General features: G+C 40.1%; 1 protein-coding gene across 3 annotated transcripts in view; it reads right to left on the bottom strand.

Annotated features, from left to right (window-relative positions):
* Positions 1-255: 255 nt before the first annotated feature.
* Positions 256-21,216, bottom strand: part of CCDC102B (coiled-coil domain containing 102B) — a 99,401-nt gene continuing 78,440 nt past the window's right edge. For all 3 annotated transcript variants that reach the window (XM_081875117.1, XM_081875116.1, XM_081875118.1), the window contains 2 exons: positions 16,864-17,034; positions 256-1,980 (listed from right to left, as the gene is read on the bottom strand). In XM_081875117.1, the coding sequence (XP_081731243.1) occupies positions 1,924-1,980; positions 16,864-17,034 (228 nt within the window). In that variant the 3' untranslated portion in view covers positions 256-1,923. The remainder of the gene's footprint in view (positions 1,981-16,863; positions 17,035-21,216) is intronic.

The following is a 21,216-nucleotide window of genomic DNA, read 5'->3' as shown; positions in this document are numbered from 1 at the left end:
AAGGGTCTGAGGATCAAGTCCATTGAGAGCTTGGCAGGGCTTTGGATCTGAAACCTGTCTTTTTGTGAATGGAGACTCTTTCCAGGAGTGGAAAGGCAACTTTGGAACAAACAGTCGAGAAGGAAAGAAAAAGAAGAAACACAATATCTTGACAGATGTTATAAATTAGTAGATGCACATTTTTCAGCCTAACTGCACAGCAGGTTTACAAGACAGAGCGAACAAAATAACACAAACATATAAAGGAACTACTAATATGGCTACCAAAATATTTATTTTCATGTATTTGCAGCTTCACAAAAGTCTAATATATCCTCAGGAAAACTAACACTTCCTGCCCACTTACAAATCACTTTTGAATATTTTAGGGGCTCCATTCCAGTTACTTTATTATGCCATAGGTGTGGAAGCAAAGAGTACACAATTAGCTCTTTAATATTGATATAGTTTTTAAAGCTTTTATACAAAAGTATGTATTTAAAAGAAAAGTTGCTTCAATCTCATCACAGTCTGGGATTTCACTGACCACAATGGAAATTACTTCTAGGTAGACATGCATAAGATTTCACTGTTAATTTGGCTGATGTATGATAATTGCAAAAATGATTATTCTTATTTTACAAAAATGTTACCTCTCAAGATACAGAGAACATCTGTCTATGAAAATACAAAGAAATAATCAAGACGACAAAAGGTGTACGCTAACCATGTTGGTAACATTTCGTACATATTCCAGTTGCCCCCTTGGGTGAGGTTAAGGTAAGTGATACCTCACTGCAACATTAATTCTGAATTATTTGGTTACATTTCAGAAAAAAGTAATTAAAATTTAATATACAATCTCAAAGTTCATTCACAAGACTTCATTACATCTAATTTTTATTTTAATTATTTTTGTTGCATGAAGGACTTGGGCAGCAGGCCACAGAATATTTCCCTACATTTCAGTATGAGACAGCTCAAGCAATAAAAATTGGGGGCATTTTGTCATTAAACGTGTCAATACTTTAGCAATGAGGTGGAATAGTGACCTTTTAATGATGTCCGGTTCTTAGGTTACCCAGAATAATTGTATTCATATTTCCTTTTTGAACAAGATTATAAAAAATGGCCACTTTTAATTATAATAAAATAATGAAGCTATTTGCATTAAAATAATGAACTTTTGTGAATTCTTGAACCTTCCTTTTTTTCTTTCTCTTTTGTATGCTTCTTAAATTTGGTTGTGATGCAAATGTACATATCAACTGGCAGTGGTGATAAAATGCACGGATGTTTTCATCTATCTGCTGTGGAAGACCATGGGTGATGATGTTCACACTTTATTTGCAAACTTGTCGTTAGCTGGTTTATGGAGACAAATACTAGATTCTAGGAAAAGATTGATATTCAGCAGTGCCTCCTGTTGCCCTCCACATTCATTTACTGTAGGTATGGGGAATCGATGGCTCACCAGATTATTTGGAATCCAACTCCTATCAGCCCCAGCCAGCATGGTGGCCAGCAGTCTGGGATGAGTTGTAGTCCATCAACATGGAGGGCCACAGATCCCCTGTCACTGCAGAGGAAACAGCAGCCTACTCACTCTAAGGGCCAGAATGGTGTGTGTGTGTGTGTGTGTGTGTGAGAGAGAGAGAGAGAGAGAGAGAGAGAGAGGGGGGGGGCATTGCACCACTCCTTCACTTGTCCTTTAAGAAGAGGCCAGAGATAATGTGTTTGAAGGTATAGCAGTGATGCGATGCAGTTTTTCTCCTCCGCTGTTCTCCATTCTGTCTCATTTTGGGTTTATTTTTTTGACTGGGCAGTAGAACAGATAATGTCATCACGGCAAGATGAGAAGGTGACGAGGGAGAAGGAGGCCAGGTGGTTTGGGAAAGTGTCGCGAACCCACCAGCTTCGGTGTTGTCAGGAGGAATTATCAGTTCAATGAGGAAATGGATTGTGGGTAAAACTTCTCTCCTTTCCTGTCTCTGAAGGTTTCTGTTAATGAAAGAGAAGGAACAAAATAATGTCTATGTGTTGAATATCATTCTTGGCTCTTTACTTTGAACTAGAACGTGCACACTGGAAAAAATAAAGTATGAAGCAGAGTCTCTGCTTCTGAAGCAAAAACCCACATTATGCTTTGCACTGGAGTGGACAGTTCATTCTGCTGTTAGCTTATTTAGATAACTATAATTTTAGAGTTATGAAAATATATCCTGCAAAAAATATCCACTTGAGCCACAGCGACAACTTAATTGAAGGAGTTTGAGCAGATTCATCTCCTATTGACCTCACTCTTGGTAGAATATTTATGTCCCCTGCATAACCGTTCACTGTCTGAACCACATCTGCATATGCAAAAATATAAATAAATAAATAAAACCAGTACTTTCTCTTTCCTTTCCCTTTTTTTCTGCCATGACCCTGAGTTGAAGGAAGACTAACACTCTAGGGATCACTTCCAAAAAATAAATAAATGCTTGGTTATTATACAAATGTCAGGGCAGTTGGCAGAACAGCACCCTAAAGGGAAAAATGAGAAGGCAAGGTTTTCAGGATGATTTATGGTCTGTGTCCTTTCTGAAGTGAGATAAAATGCCTAGGGAGATATGCAACCCACTTGCTGACCTTGCTGAGATATGTCAGAACAGCAACAGGCTCATGAAGCAAACTCTCAAATGGCAAAAGAGTAACTTATTTATGATTTTTGTCAACCTTCTTTAATACTAAACAATCGATAAGCAATGATACCGTCCTTGCTTACCATCACAGGCTGGGGAGGTAGCTAAGGCTTCCCCCCCCTCTCTCTTTCACACCCACCCACCCACACCCACCCACCTATAAAGAAAAGTTATCTCCCACTTGAAACTTGACTTCTCAATATAACATCTGGTCAGCCTCTCCACAGCCTAGTGCAGGAATTCTGCTAGCAGAGAGTGACCTTTGGATCCCACTCAGGATCTGGAAACTCTATTACAGGATCTAATAAATGGTAACACAATAGCAATGGTTTGTTTACTTGCATATTTTCTGATATGGTCTTCTGATATGCTTTTCAGCAGTTTATACAAGGCAGACAACCTCTGTGCAAATAAGTGAATGGACACAATCTGGACGTTAAAAATAGAATCATACAAAAAAAGAAGAAGAGGGGATTGCTGAATCTTCCAAGACATTGCATCTGTGACATTTCTTCCCCCCTTTAAACTGGGAATAAGAGGATAAAATGGGTACTGATTACTAAACTTCTGAGTGTTTCTTAAGGCTTGAATAAGGATTCTCTCACTAACTAAAGTCATTATTTAGCACTGATGCTTTAATGTTTCAGAAACAATGTACACATATTTTGTGAACTAGCTACTCCTGATATAATTAATTCTTACCTTGTTAACTAAAGTGTTTGCGCACCAGATCTTTCATCTGAAATTCCATCCTTTATTCATTTTTTGCACATTTGATCTAGTCTAATATATTCATATTTATCATCACTACTTTCCCAGTCCATAGGCATAGGATAACATTGTCCATAAAAGCATAATCACAGTTTCATTTCCGTTACTGTTGAATGGCAGGGTCATTATCTCAATATAATGGGTTCACAGTGGGCTCCAAAATCATTGTGTTGATCCTGTACATTACCTTTCTCTTTCAAATAGTACAGGTAGTGATTACCATGCATTGCATTGCAAAAGTACTGTGCATCATTAGGAAGGCAGCTTGAGTTGATATACTTGGGCCAAATGGAAATTATCTTTTTGAAGGACTCTTTCTAAACTACTTTTCTTTGTATACGGGTCCCCTTCCCAGTGGTAGAGCACACACATGGCATGCAAAACATACCCAGGACCAGATTCCACATTCTCTGACCACCAGCACTAGCACTGTTGTGTTAGTGTAAGGACAAGAATAATGGTTGCATGATATGAAATCCAGTGCAACAGTTGCACGAGAGGAAGCTTGTTGTGCAACAGGTTGAGCAACAGGAAGTATTAGGGCTACAACAATCTCATATCATGCAACTGTCCTGTTTTGAGCGGGACATTCTGAATTTAAATAAGTCATCCTGCTCTCCGATTGGATTTCGGAATGTCATGGGATCCATGTGTCCTCCCTTGGGCAGCTGCTGCTGAGGAGCGTAACTTTCTGTTCTTCTTTTTGCAGTGAAAGAAGGTGGCCTCAGTGGCTGCCGGGAGAAGCTGGACTCTCCTCCAATCAGTGTGTGGCAGGGAGCAGAGAAACGTTGATGGGATGGGATGGTGCAGTAAGGAAGCAAGGACAGCCGTCTGCTTCACCTTGCCCAGCACTGCTGGAGTGCGCAGAACGCAAGGCCCTATGAACTCAGTGAGAAGGTGGTGGCAATGCACAAAAAAGGAGTGGGTCTTGTGGACAGCAGGGGCGTGCCACCACAGAGGGAACAGGAAGCAAAGGGGCTCTGGGTGCTCTCTGTCCTTGACTGTTCAACAGCGGCTCCCCCCCCCCCTTCTAGGTTGGCGCTGAGGAAGTTATGGCCTCCGCTGCCCCCTCATGTGCCAGAGCCCAGAGGAGGAGAGGTGCAGAATGGCCACCATTTTTTCTCTTTGCCAATACGACCTCTGGATCAGGCCTCAGCCAGAATTGGAGCTGTGGCCTGGTAGCACTGGGCCGACGCTGCTCCTCCCCTCCGCTGCTTCCATCCCCAGCAGTTAGACTTGCGCCCATGTCCCGGATCCAAAGTTGAAAATGTTGGAAGGCATACGATCTGTTGTGCAACCCGCCACAAAAACGACACTGGCTTCCTGGATGGACCTTTTCTTGCACAACTAATACACTGCTAAGGGACTGTAACTTAGCTGAATTCCTTTCTCAGTTTCAATCCCCGGTATCTCCAGATAGGGCTGGGAGAAAATCCTGTCTAAAATCCTGGACGATCAGTATAGACAGTACTGAAAAGGTGGGTCAATACTCTGACTCGCTCCTCAATAAGCCATCATGTTCTTGCAGCTCTTCATGGTTTTAAATAATGAAGAAGGTGCATGGCGTTTTGCTAAAAAACACAATCAATATATTACTTATAAACAAGTGAGTTTTTAAAGATAAGAGCCTATATAGTATAAGACTTTTTACTCCATGAAGTACTAAAAAATTTTTTGCACCACCACTATTGCATATCTTAAATGTACGAAGGTTGCTTTTACTGCTCAGTATACATTTGGTAAAACTGACTACAGCGATGCACACTGTAATACCAGCTTAGACTCCATATGCTTGTTACCAGGGGAAAATGATGCTGAAGTTATTTTGGGCTGCAATATTTTTGGGCCATCTTAATTGCCTACCTTTGCTAAGCAATCGACACTCACTTGTGATTTGTTTGTTGGAAATACTTCTGCTTTCACCATCTGTACATTGCAGCAAATGATGAGGACCATAAGAATGCATTATGAAACCAAAGAGTCTAGGGAAAATCTGTCAAAGTTACCTAATCACGTATGTGCAATCGTATCAAGCTGCTTTTGCAATGTAAGCTGCGGCAGAGCTGGGGGTGGAAGAAAAGTTAATGACTGAACAAGGAACTTTGACAAACTTGTATATCTGCAACTTTTATTTAGTAAGCAAGTCATGCATTTTTCTCTCTGTGTGTATGTATATATATATAGACCTCGTCGAAACGTCGCCTAGACACCCCAACTTTTACACGGGAAGACACCCGAGGACACCAAAACCTGCATATATATATATATATATATATATATATATATATATATATATGTGTGTGTGTGTGTGTGTGTATATGTGTGTGTATATATATGTATATATATGTGTGTGTGTGTGTATATATATTTAGGATGATTGTTAAAACAGAGAAAATTGAACAAGTTTTGGTGGTTAGCATGTGAGGCTGCAAATATTAGCCACTTCTCACATCTGCACCATCTCCCTTGCCTTTTGTGACTTTCCATGCACATATAACCCTGTGGCTGATGCCTGGGCTTATATAAGGTTCCCAAGATCTTTCTCTGGCATTGTGGGCTACTGAATCTCAGGTAGTAATGCCATTGCCTGAGACTTCAGAGAACCACTGCTACTTAAAGGAGGTGGTACTGGGCTATTTGAATTGGCTTGAATATAAGCCAGTGCTACATGCACATCTATATCCCTTCTTTCACACACTTCCTCATCCCTCATCACACACACCCTTTATACACGCACCCTTAAAACTCTTGTACCTGACTGCTAGCAGGGTCCCCCCATACCCTCCAACATTTATCTGATGAAAATAGGGACATCCCATTCCATAACAATAATTTTACTATTTATACCCCACACATCTTACTGGGTTGCCCCAGCCACTCTGGGCAGCTTCCAACATATATAAAAACATAATAAAACACTAAACATTTTAAAAACTTCACTATACAGGATTGCCTTCAGACGGCTTGGGGGTTGGATAGCTCCATACCCTCCAACATTTCTCCAATGAAAATAGGGACATCCTAAGGAAAAGTGGGACATTCTGGATCAAATCAGAAACTGGGATGGCTTTTCTAAATCAGCGACATCCCTGGAAGAAAGGGGCACTTGGAGGGTCTGTTCCCCTGGCTGCCTTGTAATGGAAAGTTGTTTAGGAAGTCCAAGCCAAAGATTGCCTCTGGTCTCTATAGTAGCCCTTTGTGCATGAAATCTGATAATAATATTACTGCTGGAAATAATTTGATTGCTAACATGCCTACATGCTTTCTCCAACTCAAAGGAGAAAACTCTGGCAGAGGGAGGAAGCGTAATAATGCAGCATTTATCGCACTGATGCTGTAAAATTATTACAGAGTGATGACAGTGGAGGCCTCCTGGATGTGTAGTTTTTGTAAGTTATTAATGACCAGCTGTGTCTGCTTTAGCTGTGCTGTTTTATGGTCAAGCCAAACAATAGTTATAGAATCCTAAACAGGATTTTGTAAGCACAGGATAGTTCTTTTATAGAACACCTGTTTTATCCTGAAACGAGAGAGAGAGAGAGAGGGAGAAATGCAATGAAGGAGACTTAAATCTTCATAAAAACATTTTGGAGGTGGCTTGCTGAATTTTGCTAACTCAAGACACATTGGTTTTGGAAAGGGAAGAGCATCTGTTGGATTTTATTATATAATGAAAATGTTTATATTGCCATGACACAGTGAGATTTTTTTCCTGGCCTTTTACAGTCTAGTGTACAGAACATCCATCACTGCCAAGAACATGCCATTAGGTTTATTAGAATAAATTCAGCATTTAAAGGCAAGCACTTGGGTTTTATTGAGATAATCCACCAAAATCTCATCAAATGTGCCTCTGGAGACAATCGTAGTCACAACATCAACTTTCGTTTCAAAGGGCATGGCTAATTACGAGAGGATCACTCAAAGAGAAACTAAATCTTGAGGGATATTGGATGTGTTATTAAATCAGTCTTCATACATTATGAGCCACATGTTCAATCAACACAAATAAGGAGGGTGGTATCGTGGTGAAAAGCCCCGCCCCATCTATGACATTCATTGAACTATTAACCAAGTGCTGGCCCCTTCCCTTTGATCTATTCATATTTACAGTACAGCTGTACAGCTGCATACACAGCTTTGCTGAAGTCTTCAGTGAACAGGCGTAGGTTGGGGTGGGGCAGAGTATTCATGGATTGAAAGCCACCAGGGAACTTTAGTTGTTAGTATACACATATTTACAATAAAAAATATACATATGGATCATAAGAAGGGCTGGTGCACAGCAGCTTCAACTGATTCAGTCACCTATTGCATCTTTCTGACCCTTGAGAGAAGCAAAGACTGCAGCTTGGGAGCTACCCAACCATTGAAAATCTAGAGTTTAAGTACTATTGGGAGCCAACTATTCCCTATGGAGCAGGAAGAGGTCTTCCTGGATGAATGGTTTTTTTTCCCTTTCTACCTTTGTTTATTTCCTGCAAGTTTCTCTCTGCTTATAATTCTGTTTATTTCACATAGTTTGAATTTGAGAAGACACAACCCCAGTGAGAAATGGCTAACTGGTTATCTGAATGTTTCCTGAATCATGAGTTTACTTTCAGAGGAAAATACTATTGTTTATGTGAAACCCAATTCTTTCTTATGTGTGATAATTAAACTTTGCTGGTAACACAGAATTTGTGTGTTAGTCTTTACATTAAGTATTAGGAGTTCAGGGTATTTATGCATGCCTTTCAGGTCACATTATTTAAATAAAGACTAGTAGCAGGGTCAAGATAATTCATAATGGAGGTCTCTTTTTCTATCAAGTTATGCCAACCACTCTGTTGCTATGACCAACAGCCATAAACCATGCAAAAAAATTTCCAAATTGGCACAAACAATTACAACTGAAATACAGTGGAATATAGTAAGATTTCGATGCCTATATCAATGCACTTTTTTGTCTGAAAAAAGTGAAAGACATCCTTTCCAATATGATTTGCCATATTTAGTTGAAATATATATGAGCCCTAAGAAACAAGGAAATTGTACCACACACAGCCAGGATAAATATTCTAGATTACTCGATGGAATTTGCATACTGCTTCCAATAAAATGCTAGGCAAATCATTGGAAAAGCAATGAAGTCTCACCATGATTTAAAAGCCCTATTAGGAATTGACAACTGAAAATCTGGAATGAAATCTAATAATGGTAAATCATTTATAACAAGCACTAATATTCTACCATGCACATTTTTTAATGGGGCTGCCACAGCATGTGTCCCCTTATGGCATCTTGCACAGCACAGGACCCATAACTAAACATTTCTGAGCACCCTGCATGTTCAGGGTGCAACTGAGCATGCATGCTAGTGGCGAAGTATATCACAATGCTGTTTTCAATGACAACTGATACAGGTCTGACTCTTTAATGAATTAAGTTGTTATTTATCCATTTTCTTTGTGCTCTTATCCTGGGATAGTCTCGAAATCTGATGAGATTACTAAGGCATGGTTCCTTGCAAAAACAGAAGCTTGTGTTTGCCAGCAGATGGAAAGCAGTCTGAGGCTTGAGAGAGTGAGCATAATGGATGACTATAACTAATTCAGGTCTGCATCACTCAGGATGCCCAACCAGCAGATGGTTAGCAATCCCCATGGTTTTGCAGTCCCAGGAAGGTGGTGTAGTGAAGTATTTGATAAACCACCATACATGGCTGATATGGCATATTGAGCTTAACAGATCACAAGTGCAGGGTTGCCAGGGTTCAAACAGTGAAAATCTGGACAGAAAAGTTGTTGAGCTCTCCCCCCCCCCGACATTTAGCCAGTTTCTACCCAGACACTGCAGCCGACTGCAGTATTCTGGATATGTCTGGGAAATTTCAGATGTATGGCAACCCTACACAAGTGATGCTGGCCTCACTGTAATGCAATACACTGGAGAAGTAAATTCCATAAATTGCACTCTGTTATGAGTATACCCTATATCTCATTTTTTGTCTGTGTGGAATGTGTGTGCCCTGTGCTTCATGTATTTCCTATTGAGGGAAAATGGTTCCAGAAACAAAGGCTCCCCTCCTTTTGGATGCTTTGAAGAATTGGAAAGCAGAACAAAATACCATTTCCTCCAGATGAAGGATTTAAAGTGATGAGCAGCACAATCTACCTTAGTTGACTGATTCACAGTAACTAGCCCACTAGATTCCATACCATTTAGATTCCATACCATTTAAGGCTATGCACACATAATACCCCCAAAACATGACATGATAGTGCCATTATTGCCTGCAGTATAAGCATTATTTCTTACGTTGTGATAAAGTCTGTGCTCAGTCAGGTCTTCCTGGTTTAGATAGCATTCAAAAACTGTGAGCCTGTTTGACTACAGATGTTACTGAGAAAGCAAAAGCAAAACAACACAGTGGACCAAAGACTATAATGATTCTATATTGCCATATCTCTGAAAATCTATACACAGCTCAAAGTAAAGAAACTGCTTCTAGTGACTTTTAAATAACAACAACTACTCTTACATAAGGCTACTCAATTGCATTGTCCTCTGGATGGCTCACAAACACAAAATATTAACACACAATAACATAAAAGAATCATATAATAAAATAGCAACTTGTGACCTAAAGATTTCCAGCAGAGAGCAGGAAAACAACCAGATAGCTTAAAAAAAATTAAAAAAATACACAGCACATAAGCAATGGTTCAAAACAAAAATATCACAGGTTCTGTAAAAGACCTGGGAAGGAGAAAAAAGTCTTTAAGGTGTTTTTAAGAAACTGAAATTGATGTACTTTAATTTAATTTTATGTTTGATGTACCCCATGCTGGAATTGTTTGTCTGATGACAGATAAGTAAAGAATAAAAATATATATAAAAATAAAGAAAATAAGGAAGGTGTTAGGTGAACCTATCAGGGGAGGAAATGCTACAACCAGGGTACCAACACCAAGAAGGCCACTTCCCTGGTGCACAGCTGCCTCACTTCACATGCTGAAGGCTCCTGGATTGGATATCCTTCAGATGATATCATGGTTTGGATAGGTATATGACAGAGAATGCCCTTACTTTTAAACAGGACTTGTGGGCTATCATGAATAGTAAAACCTTCCTGTCTTTTATTCCATATTATTGTGTTTTATTCCATATTATTGGGTTTATTTTTGGGAGGGATATAACAGCAAACCTGCAATGCATCTCATTAGCTGCAATTTTAACAAGTTTACAGTCACAGAAGCTTTTTTAAAAATGGCATTGTTAGTGGAGTCCCTAAGAAATAATAAAACATTTCCCAGCCAGATGGCTCAGTCACACTAAAGGAGTTGAGAGAATAAAGCTCTGCAAAGTGGAGCAATTAAGAGAACTGCCAACCGGCATGCTACCTATCCTGTTTGTGACCTCCCAAATCTCTGAGGTTATTGAGAGAATTTGCAAGAAGCTGCGTCTAAATGGGACCGGCTTAAATCCTGCTTTTGTTTATTTACTTATGCATATGTGCATATTATATTTAAATGGACACACACACACACACATCCTTGCAAATTTTAAACTAAAGCATCCTAGGAAAGATAGCTCAATCATATGGCTTCAGCGAAAGTCCTGCACAAATGTATTCTGGCCTCACAACATTTTTAAAGAAGCACAATTAAATATTTGAGCAGAAATAAGGATTCACGTCAAAAGCTGTGAAAGTGATTAATTTCCTAGACGTGCCTGCTGTGCATTCGAGCTTCATAATTTGTCAAGGAAAAAGGACCATTAGGTGTGATTTATGAATTTAAAAAGAATTGTTCATTTCAGCTGCATCAGGTACAGAAACGTTGTTGTGGGGAATCTGCTAAACTGTTCTCATGTACGCACATAGGAATTTAACAATAAATGAAAGGTTAAAAGTTGGCAGAGTAAGCCCATGAAAGATTACCACGTCTGCCCCGCAGTAACCTTGTGGTGATTCATGAGATAGCCTGAACGGTTAAGATTTTGCTGTGAATCTAAGAGATATAAATGGTTAATATCTCTAAAACTTCAGTACTTTAGCATGGTAACACTTCATAGTACGGGGAGAGACATGCTAATGGATCTGAAAAGGTAAAGATGCTCCACCCAACATGGGATGGAATACATAACCTGTAGAAGGAAGAGCAGTAGAAGAAGAATCTGAAGAGCCTTATCTGGAATGGATGGCACAACAGGGACATAACAAGGGTGCACAAGGCCCAGAAGTTTCTGAACAATGTGGGCATATTACACATGAGTGTGGGCATTCCACAATTACAGTAGGTTCGTAATAACATTGGAGTGCTCCTGTGGTTCAGGCATATGTTGAATCCAGAAAGGTATCCACACACGAGAGATGTGCTAAGCAGAAATAATTGGTGATGTGCCAGGTTGATTGAAAATTATCAAAAATTCTCTGTTCTATTCCCAGAGATAGGTGATTCTTAGAATTGCATGCTTAATAAAGATCCTTGAGGCTATGAAGAGTGATTGAGAGAACTTTGAATCAAAAATGCTTGTCTATGTATATAAATCTGAGAAAGGGGCAGTATTTTATCTGATGCTTATGTGGAAATACATGTCTTGGAGATCCAGGGCCAGAAATTACACAACAGAAGGATCATGGGCCAGAGGGAGAGGGAGCTTTCCTCAATGTTTCCATCTCACAAGGGAATTTATACTGGACCCTTAAGGAAAGAAGAAAAAGCCCTGGAGAAGAATAGCTGCAGAAATTAATGGAATATGCAGAAATGGTGAAACTTACCGAAAGAATAAGAAATCATGATAACAAACTTTTTATTAAGAAATGAAAATGGTTTGTTGAATATTTACAAACAAATTGCAAACAGATTAAGAAATTAGCAGGACTACTGGAAAAACCTGCAGTTTCTTTGCTATCTATCTATATATCTATCTGAATAGATTGAGACAATTTGGGATTTGCAGGGAGAGATGAAAACAATTTTAAGGAACTGCAAAAAGAGAGGGAGAGAAGTTGACATTCAAAATGTCAGAATTACTGTTGATTGTTTTCTGAAATGTTTTCTTTTTTGTTATAATTGAAAATTGTAGATAGATAGATGATAGATAGATGATAGATAGATGATAGATAGATGATAGATAGATAGATAGATAGATAGATAGATAGAGATAGATGATAGATAGATAGATGATGATAGATAGATAGATAGATAGATAGAGAGAGAGAGAGAGATGATAGATAGATAGATGATGATAGATAGATAGATAGATAGATGATAGATGATAGATAGATAGATAGATGATAGATAGATAGATAGATAGATAGATAGATAGATAGATAGATGATAGATAGATATAGATAGATGATAGATAGATAGATAGATAGATAGATGATAGATAGATAATTGATAGATTGATAGATGATAGATAGATAGACAGATAGATACTGAACCTTTATTCACTTGAATGAGTTCCCCACTCTCCTTCATTGAGAAGAAAGTTGCATGAACTGTTTTCATCATTGAATACCCTCTCTTCAATTTCTCACTCCACTTCCAAGATTGAGGAAAGACAACAGCAATGAAACCAAAACTATCCAACGTCCCTTGTTGGTAGAGAAGTGGTTCCCATGGGATTATTGACAACTTCTGCTGGAACCTTTCTAATATGGATGTTTGTTCTGCCAGGAGCTAAAGCATGTTTAGCCTTAGATAGAATAATCATGATCAGCAGGACCAGGTCTTGCTTCAGGAGTCAATGCTGATGAACAGCCTTCATACCTGCCTTTGTTTTGGCCAGCTTAGAAAGCTTGCTCAGATCCCCACACATTGGGGATTTCTTAGGCACCTCCTTATTGGGCTTTATGGAGGTTGGGGGCATTTATCTGAAGGAAAAGATCTGTGCACCTTGTGATCTCAAAGCTTCCCAAAATCTAACAAACTGTAATGCCTGCTCATTGTGGGTGGGAGGCAGAGTTGTAGTGCTGCTGAACTGACCCTGGGAAATACCTTCAAATGCAGGAAAGTAGGCCTGGCTGATTTTGACTCAAAGCCAGAATTGAAACAGCAGCGTCTTAAGGATTCCAAGAGGTCTCCCTAAGAGATTGATCCTGGTCCTATGGGCCCTGGGATGCTAGCTGTGTAGAGGGGGAAGGAGAAGGAGAGGTATGTTGTTTGGAGAAGCAGAAGAGAAAGCAAAAGAGTGAAGAACATCAGGTTGAAGAGAGAGACAAGAGAGAGCAGCAGAGGGAAGAAGAGTGATTTTGGAGGAAGGCAAGGGGAAGCAGAAGAGTGGAGAAGGCAATCAGGAAGACAAATGAGAAAAGGAAAAAGAAGGGACAAATAGAGCAGCCTCCACCACTGAAAAATAGTGAAACTCACAGCAGGGAACAGGAGTAACTGTCCAAGGAACTGTGAAAGTGACTTTATGGTACTGACAGACCTAAGTGAAAGTTAGGATCAAAACTTATATTGCATTTGGCCTATATAACTATATTTGCTATTTGGTTATTCATTTCTTGTTATCTGGGGAACAATATGAAACACTCCACTTCAGGAGCCTATGCTGGCAGTAGATTCCACACAGCTGGGCAAGGAGTCACCTCCACATCTTATCCAAACACCCTCCTGCATATTGCTCTGTCCATTAAATATCTGCCTGTCTATAACTATATATTTGACCCTCACCTTAGTTACTAAACCTTATGGCTTTACAGCACCTTAGCAGTTTTAGAGAAGGACATAAGAGAATAACTTTAAAACCTGGATTTTCTCTCCACCCTAGCTTGCTTAGTAAACTTTTGGCAAACTGTATGTGTCCCTAAATCTATAGTAAGTTGGGCTGTGGTGGCATCATCAAACTGGGCTTCTTCGCCCCACACTCTTCACACTTTCTTAAGATCAGTGGCGTAGCGTGGGTTGTCAGCACCCGGGGCAAGGCAAGTAATTTGCGCCCCCTAACCCATGGATTATAGTAGGGGCAGAGAGCTGCGAGTGCGAGCGCACCCCCCCCCCAGATCTTGCGCCCGGTGTGGCCAGCCCCCCCTGCACCCCCACGCTACGCCACTGCTTAAGATGTCCCACTACTTGAATCAATCAACAGCTGAATATTGCCTCATGATGAGAAAGAACACAAATGAATTGTGATTTTCACTCTTGCTCAGAAAAGAGAAGACACAACTCTTTGTTCCATAGTGGGTAAAGATGAAGTAAGTGGACAATGCACCAAGTCTACCCCTTGACTGAGATGCTTTACCTCAAAAGATCCCTGTCAGGTGAATAAGAAAGAGCACTGTGGGCACCAATGCTCCAGAAGGTTCTGGAAAGTGGGCTGTGCACGCACCGCCTGCACACTGTGAGTCAATACAAAGTCCATGATGGATAACTTGACTTGTTTAAGGAGCAGAATAAATCAAATTTTAGTATAAACGGTATAAAATAATACTGACAGTATAAAAGCAGCATGGGAAATTAAGTTAGGCAGAATTAAATTATCCCATCTGAAATTAAGCCAGATTCTGCCCTCAATTAACATAGCACAACCCCCAAAATCGATGGGTGGAATTTGGCCAGAATTTGCTTGAACCCCTAATGCCATAGGACTTAATAATTAAGAGTGGTCAGGACCTCAGTTTTGTGCATCATCCAAAGACATATTAATGTACTTTCTATTATAAAAAAACAATCAATATATTATCTTTAAAATGCTGACTGCTGCAGAATTGCTTCCAGTTTTCTAAATTCCAAGAAAGTAGCATCTGACTTCTCCCTAAGTCTAGAACAAACACCAATCTTTCACTTTTTGGCCAGTCATTGGATATGCCCACACTATCAGAACTTTAATTCTACAGTGAACAAATTTAAGTGAATTGGTAAACTAGTGGCTTAAACTGGCTTAATCCAAGATGTAGGTAACAATCCTGCAGGTAGTTCCATGTGCTACAGTCCCGACTGAGCAGTTCTGAGTATATTACAGCCGGAACAATGGTAAACCTGAGACTTCTCTTAAGAAAAATGTGTCTTGAATCTAAAAAGAAAGTCTTCTTACAATTAAATGATGCATTGTAAACACCTAGCCATCTTTCTCCTCCCATCCACCTATAAGCAAGGGGTAAGTAATTATGCTTTTGACATTTTCAAGGAAGTCACTTGTCAGTAGGTGTTTTATTTCATAGTAATAAGAAGCTCATGCAATTTACCAAACATACATTTTTAATGGATCTAGATATAAAATTGCACTGGTTATTTACTGTCATATCTAATTGGAATATTTTTTTAAACAATCAAGTGTTTTCTAATTATTGTCTATATTGCTCTTGGTATTAGTTTTATAGATCTTTAAGGCTTTGGGACCATAAGGCCTAGCTAGCTTGACCATAAATGATTAGCCCTTTTTTTCCTTTTCTTGTGAAAACCAATTTAAGTGAAGATGTGACCATGCCCACAGGCCAACAGAGCTGAATTAATGAACCTTAAATGAATTGTAAATATTTTTTTTACAGGCAAGTTCTGAAGCATGCCAAGTTTCAAACTACAGAGAGGTCCTGAGGCAATTTTGTACTTGCAAGTGAGTGAATTACAGAAGCTGGTTCTGGTTGGTCCAGTCATCCCTTTGCAAGGACACCACAACAAGATTTAGCAGAGAACTCCGCTGCTAAGGGTGGGCACTGACAACCATTTTCACTTCTGAGTGCCATGGGCATACACTTACTTTTTTTTTTTTTTTTACTAATAGGGGTTTGTGGATGTGTCGTCACAAGGGAGGCCCTGTGGAGATTGCCACTTTTCCTAGCATGGCTTTGTGCTTCTATAGCTGCCTCACTGGCAGAAGGTGGTAACGCATAACCTGTTAAAGGTCTACCTGTCATGCAGCTGTTAAAGGTGAAACAAACTAACTAACAAACAAACAAACAAACCCCCGCATGAGGACCCCAGCTCAAAAGTTTGTGAAAACCGTTCATTAGACCATTCCTCATAGAAGTTGCACATGAAGTGGCCCACAGTTCAATAGAATAGAATGAACATCTTCTAGCTGATAATGGTATTTATTCATTAAAAGTAACAGAGATTTTTCAAACTGAAATATTATTTGGCCTGGTTGGGGACAAAAATTCATTGTGGTCTAAAATTATTTTCTTCTGGGAAGGGGAAAAGTTAACGTGTACAGGACTTTAAGATTGCTGTCACATTTTGCAGGGGAGTTCAGATTAATTTTTGGACAACCGGTTTATATGCAAGAAATTAATCTTACAAATCCAGAGCATTTCTGAAGCAGACCTGAGTACACACAGCGATGAGAGAAGGTACAGGTGTGGAGAAGGGAAATAAAATTGGTCAAACTATGGCCCATTTCTCTAGTAACCTTGATAACATATAAATGATTTGAAATGCATTGTCATTTATTTGCATACTTAATGTTTATCTGATAACAATTACAATCTAAGTACCTTGCTTTCTGCCTCTTTTAATTTTCTTCTTAGATCTTCAATCCGAATGCTCAGCTGCTTTGCTTCTGCCTTATGCTGCTCCGCCTTCTTTCTTGTTTGTGTCAGTTCTGCCAATATGTCTTGGTCCTGCTTGTATAGCTCACCATCACTGCATGGCAGATCCACAAAGTCCTTATAACAAATCCAACATAAACACTGAATCAGTGGGGAAAGTAAACATGTTTTGGTGACTACATCCTCCAGTTCTGATAATATGGTGAATTGCTCAGGTGCAATGCCTTACAAATCAGGGTAATTACACTTCCATACGCATTTGCAATGGGAGTTTTTGGAGGCAAGCACCCAATTCATATGGTTAAACATAGACATTCACACATCCATCCATTTCTATATGGGTTGCTGCTAAAGTGAATTTTGCATTACTCTGACCAATTTTGAAGAAAACCCTAAGAGCTTTGATTTAAAAAAAATACTGGCAACATGTTTCAGGAGAGTATACAAATGGAATGAATGTGATTCCTATTTAGGGACTGTGTTCCAAAGTATAATGATCGTAAAACACTGTTGTGAAGAAAAATATTGGGGTAGTTTATAATGGTATTCTATTGGCTCTGATGCCGGCAAAGGAAACATCTCCATTGGTGTCTAGCCTCTTCTCCTGCTGTAGCTGCAGGGAAATGTCAGGGTCGTCTATGATAATGTCAGGAGTACAGCTGTGGAAAATTAAATGACATTTTAATCAAGAGACACCAGAGCTGTTACAGTTATACTGAAGAATCTTTCCATCCATGCATTAGAGCCTCTGCAGTTCTCATTTCAACCCAATATTAAAATAAAGTTCTTCTGCCTCTGGAACATTTTAGTAAATGAAAATCTGTGCACACACCTGCTTTCTTCAGCCAACTTCTCATTTAAGTCAAGTATGCACTTTCATGACTCATTGAGCCTTCTCCTCAGTATTAAAGCAATAATAATTTCTTCATAAATTGCAAAGGGGCTCCAACCCAAACAGTGGAACAGCTAGCTCAAGGATAACCAAGCTAAAAAGTTTTGTTCTTGATAGTACTAATGTGCATGGTATCTTCCAATCGTGATCATATTTAAGTGTTTTCCTCCTGCTGTTTTTAAGAATTCCTAGTGAGATTGCTTTGGAAAGGCATAAGTGCATTGCATAGAAGGATAGTAGCCAGAAGGAATTGGGGGTGACGAGTTATCATCAGAGAATCAGCTTACAAACTCAGGACATGGACTCAAGCATTTGTAGTTAAAACATCAGGGGTGTGATGCAAAGTGGACATTAAGGGCATCGCCTAGTGTGTTAGAATGTGGCCCCTGTGAAATGCCTGTGTGTGTGTGTGTGTGTTGTACAGGGGTGAATATTTAAAGCTCAGCCTGGATAGGATGGAGAAAAAGTCAAACATAAAGGCAGATGGGAAATGCAGTGGTACCTCAGGTTACATATGCTTCAGGTTACATACGCTTCAGGTTACACACTCCGCTAACCCAGAAATAGTGCTTCAGGTTAACAACATTGCTTCAGGATAAGAACAGAAATCGGGCTCTGGCGGCGCAGCAGCAGCAGGAGGCCCCATTAGCTAAAGTGGTGCTTCAGGTTAAGAACAGTTTCAGGTTAAGAACGGACCTCCGGAACGAATTAAGTACTTAACCTGAGGTACCACTGTAGCAAGTTAGGAATGGATGGATCAGGCTCAGCTTGGTTTGTGCAGGTTTTGCACACTATCAATAGTATGGTCTAATCCACATTACCACCCAGATATTTCTGCTTCTTGCTTCCTCATGTTTCACATGACACATGTCTAGCAATGCCACCACTTTTGCTCTTAATTCCATGATTTCTCAGACCACTTATAGGAGGACTTTTTAAAAAAACAAAACTGAGATTATCGCTCATGAGCTATACATTTCCATGTGAACCACCCAAACACTTTTATTGCTATTTTTAGTGCTTTTGATTGTTCATAACATTTTTAATGCTATTTCTCAATGCACACCTCCATCTGTGCTTCATTGGGAAACCCTTCCCCACAAAACCTCACTTTTAAGAGGGATTGTTGGGAGAAATGAGTATGATTGTGATCTCGTTCTTTTTGGCAGCACAGCTCCCCACCTCAGCCAATATAGCCCAAAGTGAGTCCTTATTGAGCATGAAATGCTGGGTCCTTGTAAATGGCTGGGGATGGGGCCAGAAGCCCACCCTTTCCAGGAACTCTTGGTGTAGCTGGGCCATGGGGAAGGTAGATTTCCCCTCAGTTATTTAACTCTCACAGGTTAATGAGATAGGAATCTTGCCCTTAACTTGCGTAAGGAAAAATATATTGGACATCTGAAAGTAGTCTGTGGAGAGGGGGACCTCCCCACCCCCACCACTAGTGAACTTAGGGTAAAAGGGTTCTTGCTGTGGGGCGGAAATCCCCACAGGCATTTATGTGGGTCTAGCCTCTTCTGTCCCCCTGTGCAAGTTCATGAAAGGCCAGCACAGCTTTCAGTCTCTCTGCAGATGTATTGTTTAAAATGTTGATGAAGTTGTGACGCTCAGTTTACGTGCTTCTTTTTGCCAGGCTATGGGTGCCGTCAGGCCTGTGCAGAGTGGTAAGGTGGGGGGGAGGCAGATGGGTACACTTGCCCCGGGCCTCAGAGAACTAAGCCAGCCAGCCCCCCCCCCGAATGGGACAGCCATGCAGTTGACACTTTTACCAATCAACATGCCATAAATATTCATGCTGATTTGAAGAATTCACTGAGCCATCTAGTACACAAATGCAGCAGGTGAGGCAGCAACAAAACGAGACAGTGAAAGCCACCATTTCTCCAAGACACCATGCAGAGCCATGGAAAACAAGAAACAGGGCAAGGATAAAGCAATGATTTTGTTTTGCATTATGCTCTATAGTCTAGCAAGCCCTCTTCCCCATTAGGAGCAATCCTCTGGTCACAGAAGGGAAGGTGAAAGATGACATGATGGAACCAAAGCTTTTTTGGTAGTAATTTACATGAGTAGATGGAACATTTTTTGCTCATAATTGACATGATTGACAGCTGTCAGCTGAAAACAGGTAGTCAAGTTAGCACATCTTCTCTATGGCTGCAGCCAGAGCACTGCCATACATGGCGGGTTAATATGCATGTGAATAAAAGGGCATTCACTTTATAGAAGACTATCAAAACTTTGAATATGAAACAAACAAACAAAAGCCAGAGCAATTCAAATGTTCATGTCAAACATAACAATAAAACAGGGGGGGTACAGCTGTAGGGGAGGCGATTTAATAATTAGATGTGGAATGTGTTTGTGTTTGGTATCAAAAGTCTTAAAATATTCCTCCTTTTTTTTTTTTTTTTTGCTTTCAAAATGGGGGAGGGCAGAAAGCCCCACTACATCCTGAGCCGTACCCACTACAATGCAACAACTGCTGCAGCTCCCTCCATAGTTACAATCAGCGTTAATTGTGCTGTTTTTACAAAGGCAAGACACAGTCGGAAGACAAATAATGCTCCACGGCTCAATAAAGGCGATGGGACGACTCAGCTTCTATAACTGGAAACTGTTTGATTGCTTCATGCTGCTAAGCCTTGTTACACTCCAGCTGTGTTTAATAGGGAGCACTCACAAGAACAGTTATTCTTGCATGGAAACAAGTTGACTTGAGTACTGTATGTATTGACACTATAATCCAATCTATGGCTTTGGAAAGAAAATGAGCTCAAGTCATCAACTTCTGCCCCATTTCCCCCTACCCCAACTCACAAAGAAAATACATAAGCAGGAAGGCTTGGTGCTGCTTCTGAGTTTTCTGCAGCTCTAGTCAAATGGATTAAAGATGCTGTTGCTGCCTGCAGCCAAGAGGTCTAGAAAATATGCAGAGTGGCATTCGACTGACATTTGACATACGTTGCAAAATAGCCCAATACGTATTTTTCAGCAAACTCAAGACAGAACTCACAAGGTACTTCATGGGGGGGGGGGTTAAGATTGCTAAACATCATATAATAGATCTAACTTGGTTCTGAAAAATGAGTCAGATCAGAAGGACACAGAAAGAGATTGGGCTGTTTCTCAAAGCTGCAAGTCTAATCTTGTGGCTGGTGCACACTCCTAAAATATAACATTTCACAACTGTTATTTCCCAAAAGAGATCGTTTTACCTTATTTTATGCACTTTCCTTCTCTCTAATTTAAATGGAGGTCACCATATCTGCAGCCTGGATCACCCCTACCAACTCTATGCCAGCACCTCAATTCTTCCCTTTCTTGCATTGCTGTGTGTCTCCTGCTTCCCTATGGCTCGAAGCGCCCCCAGTGAAGCTTGCAGTGAAGAGGCTTCAAATATACAG

This window comes from Podarcis erhardii (assembly GCF_964252035.2).
Source record: "Podarcis erhardii genome assembly, chromosome: 8".
Classification (NCBI taxonomy): domain Eukaryota; kingdom Metazoa; phylum Chordata; class Lepidosauria; order Squamata; family Lacertidae; genus Podarcis; species Podarcis erhardii.
This window is presented reverse-complemented; position numbering and strand designations above follow the sequence as displayed.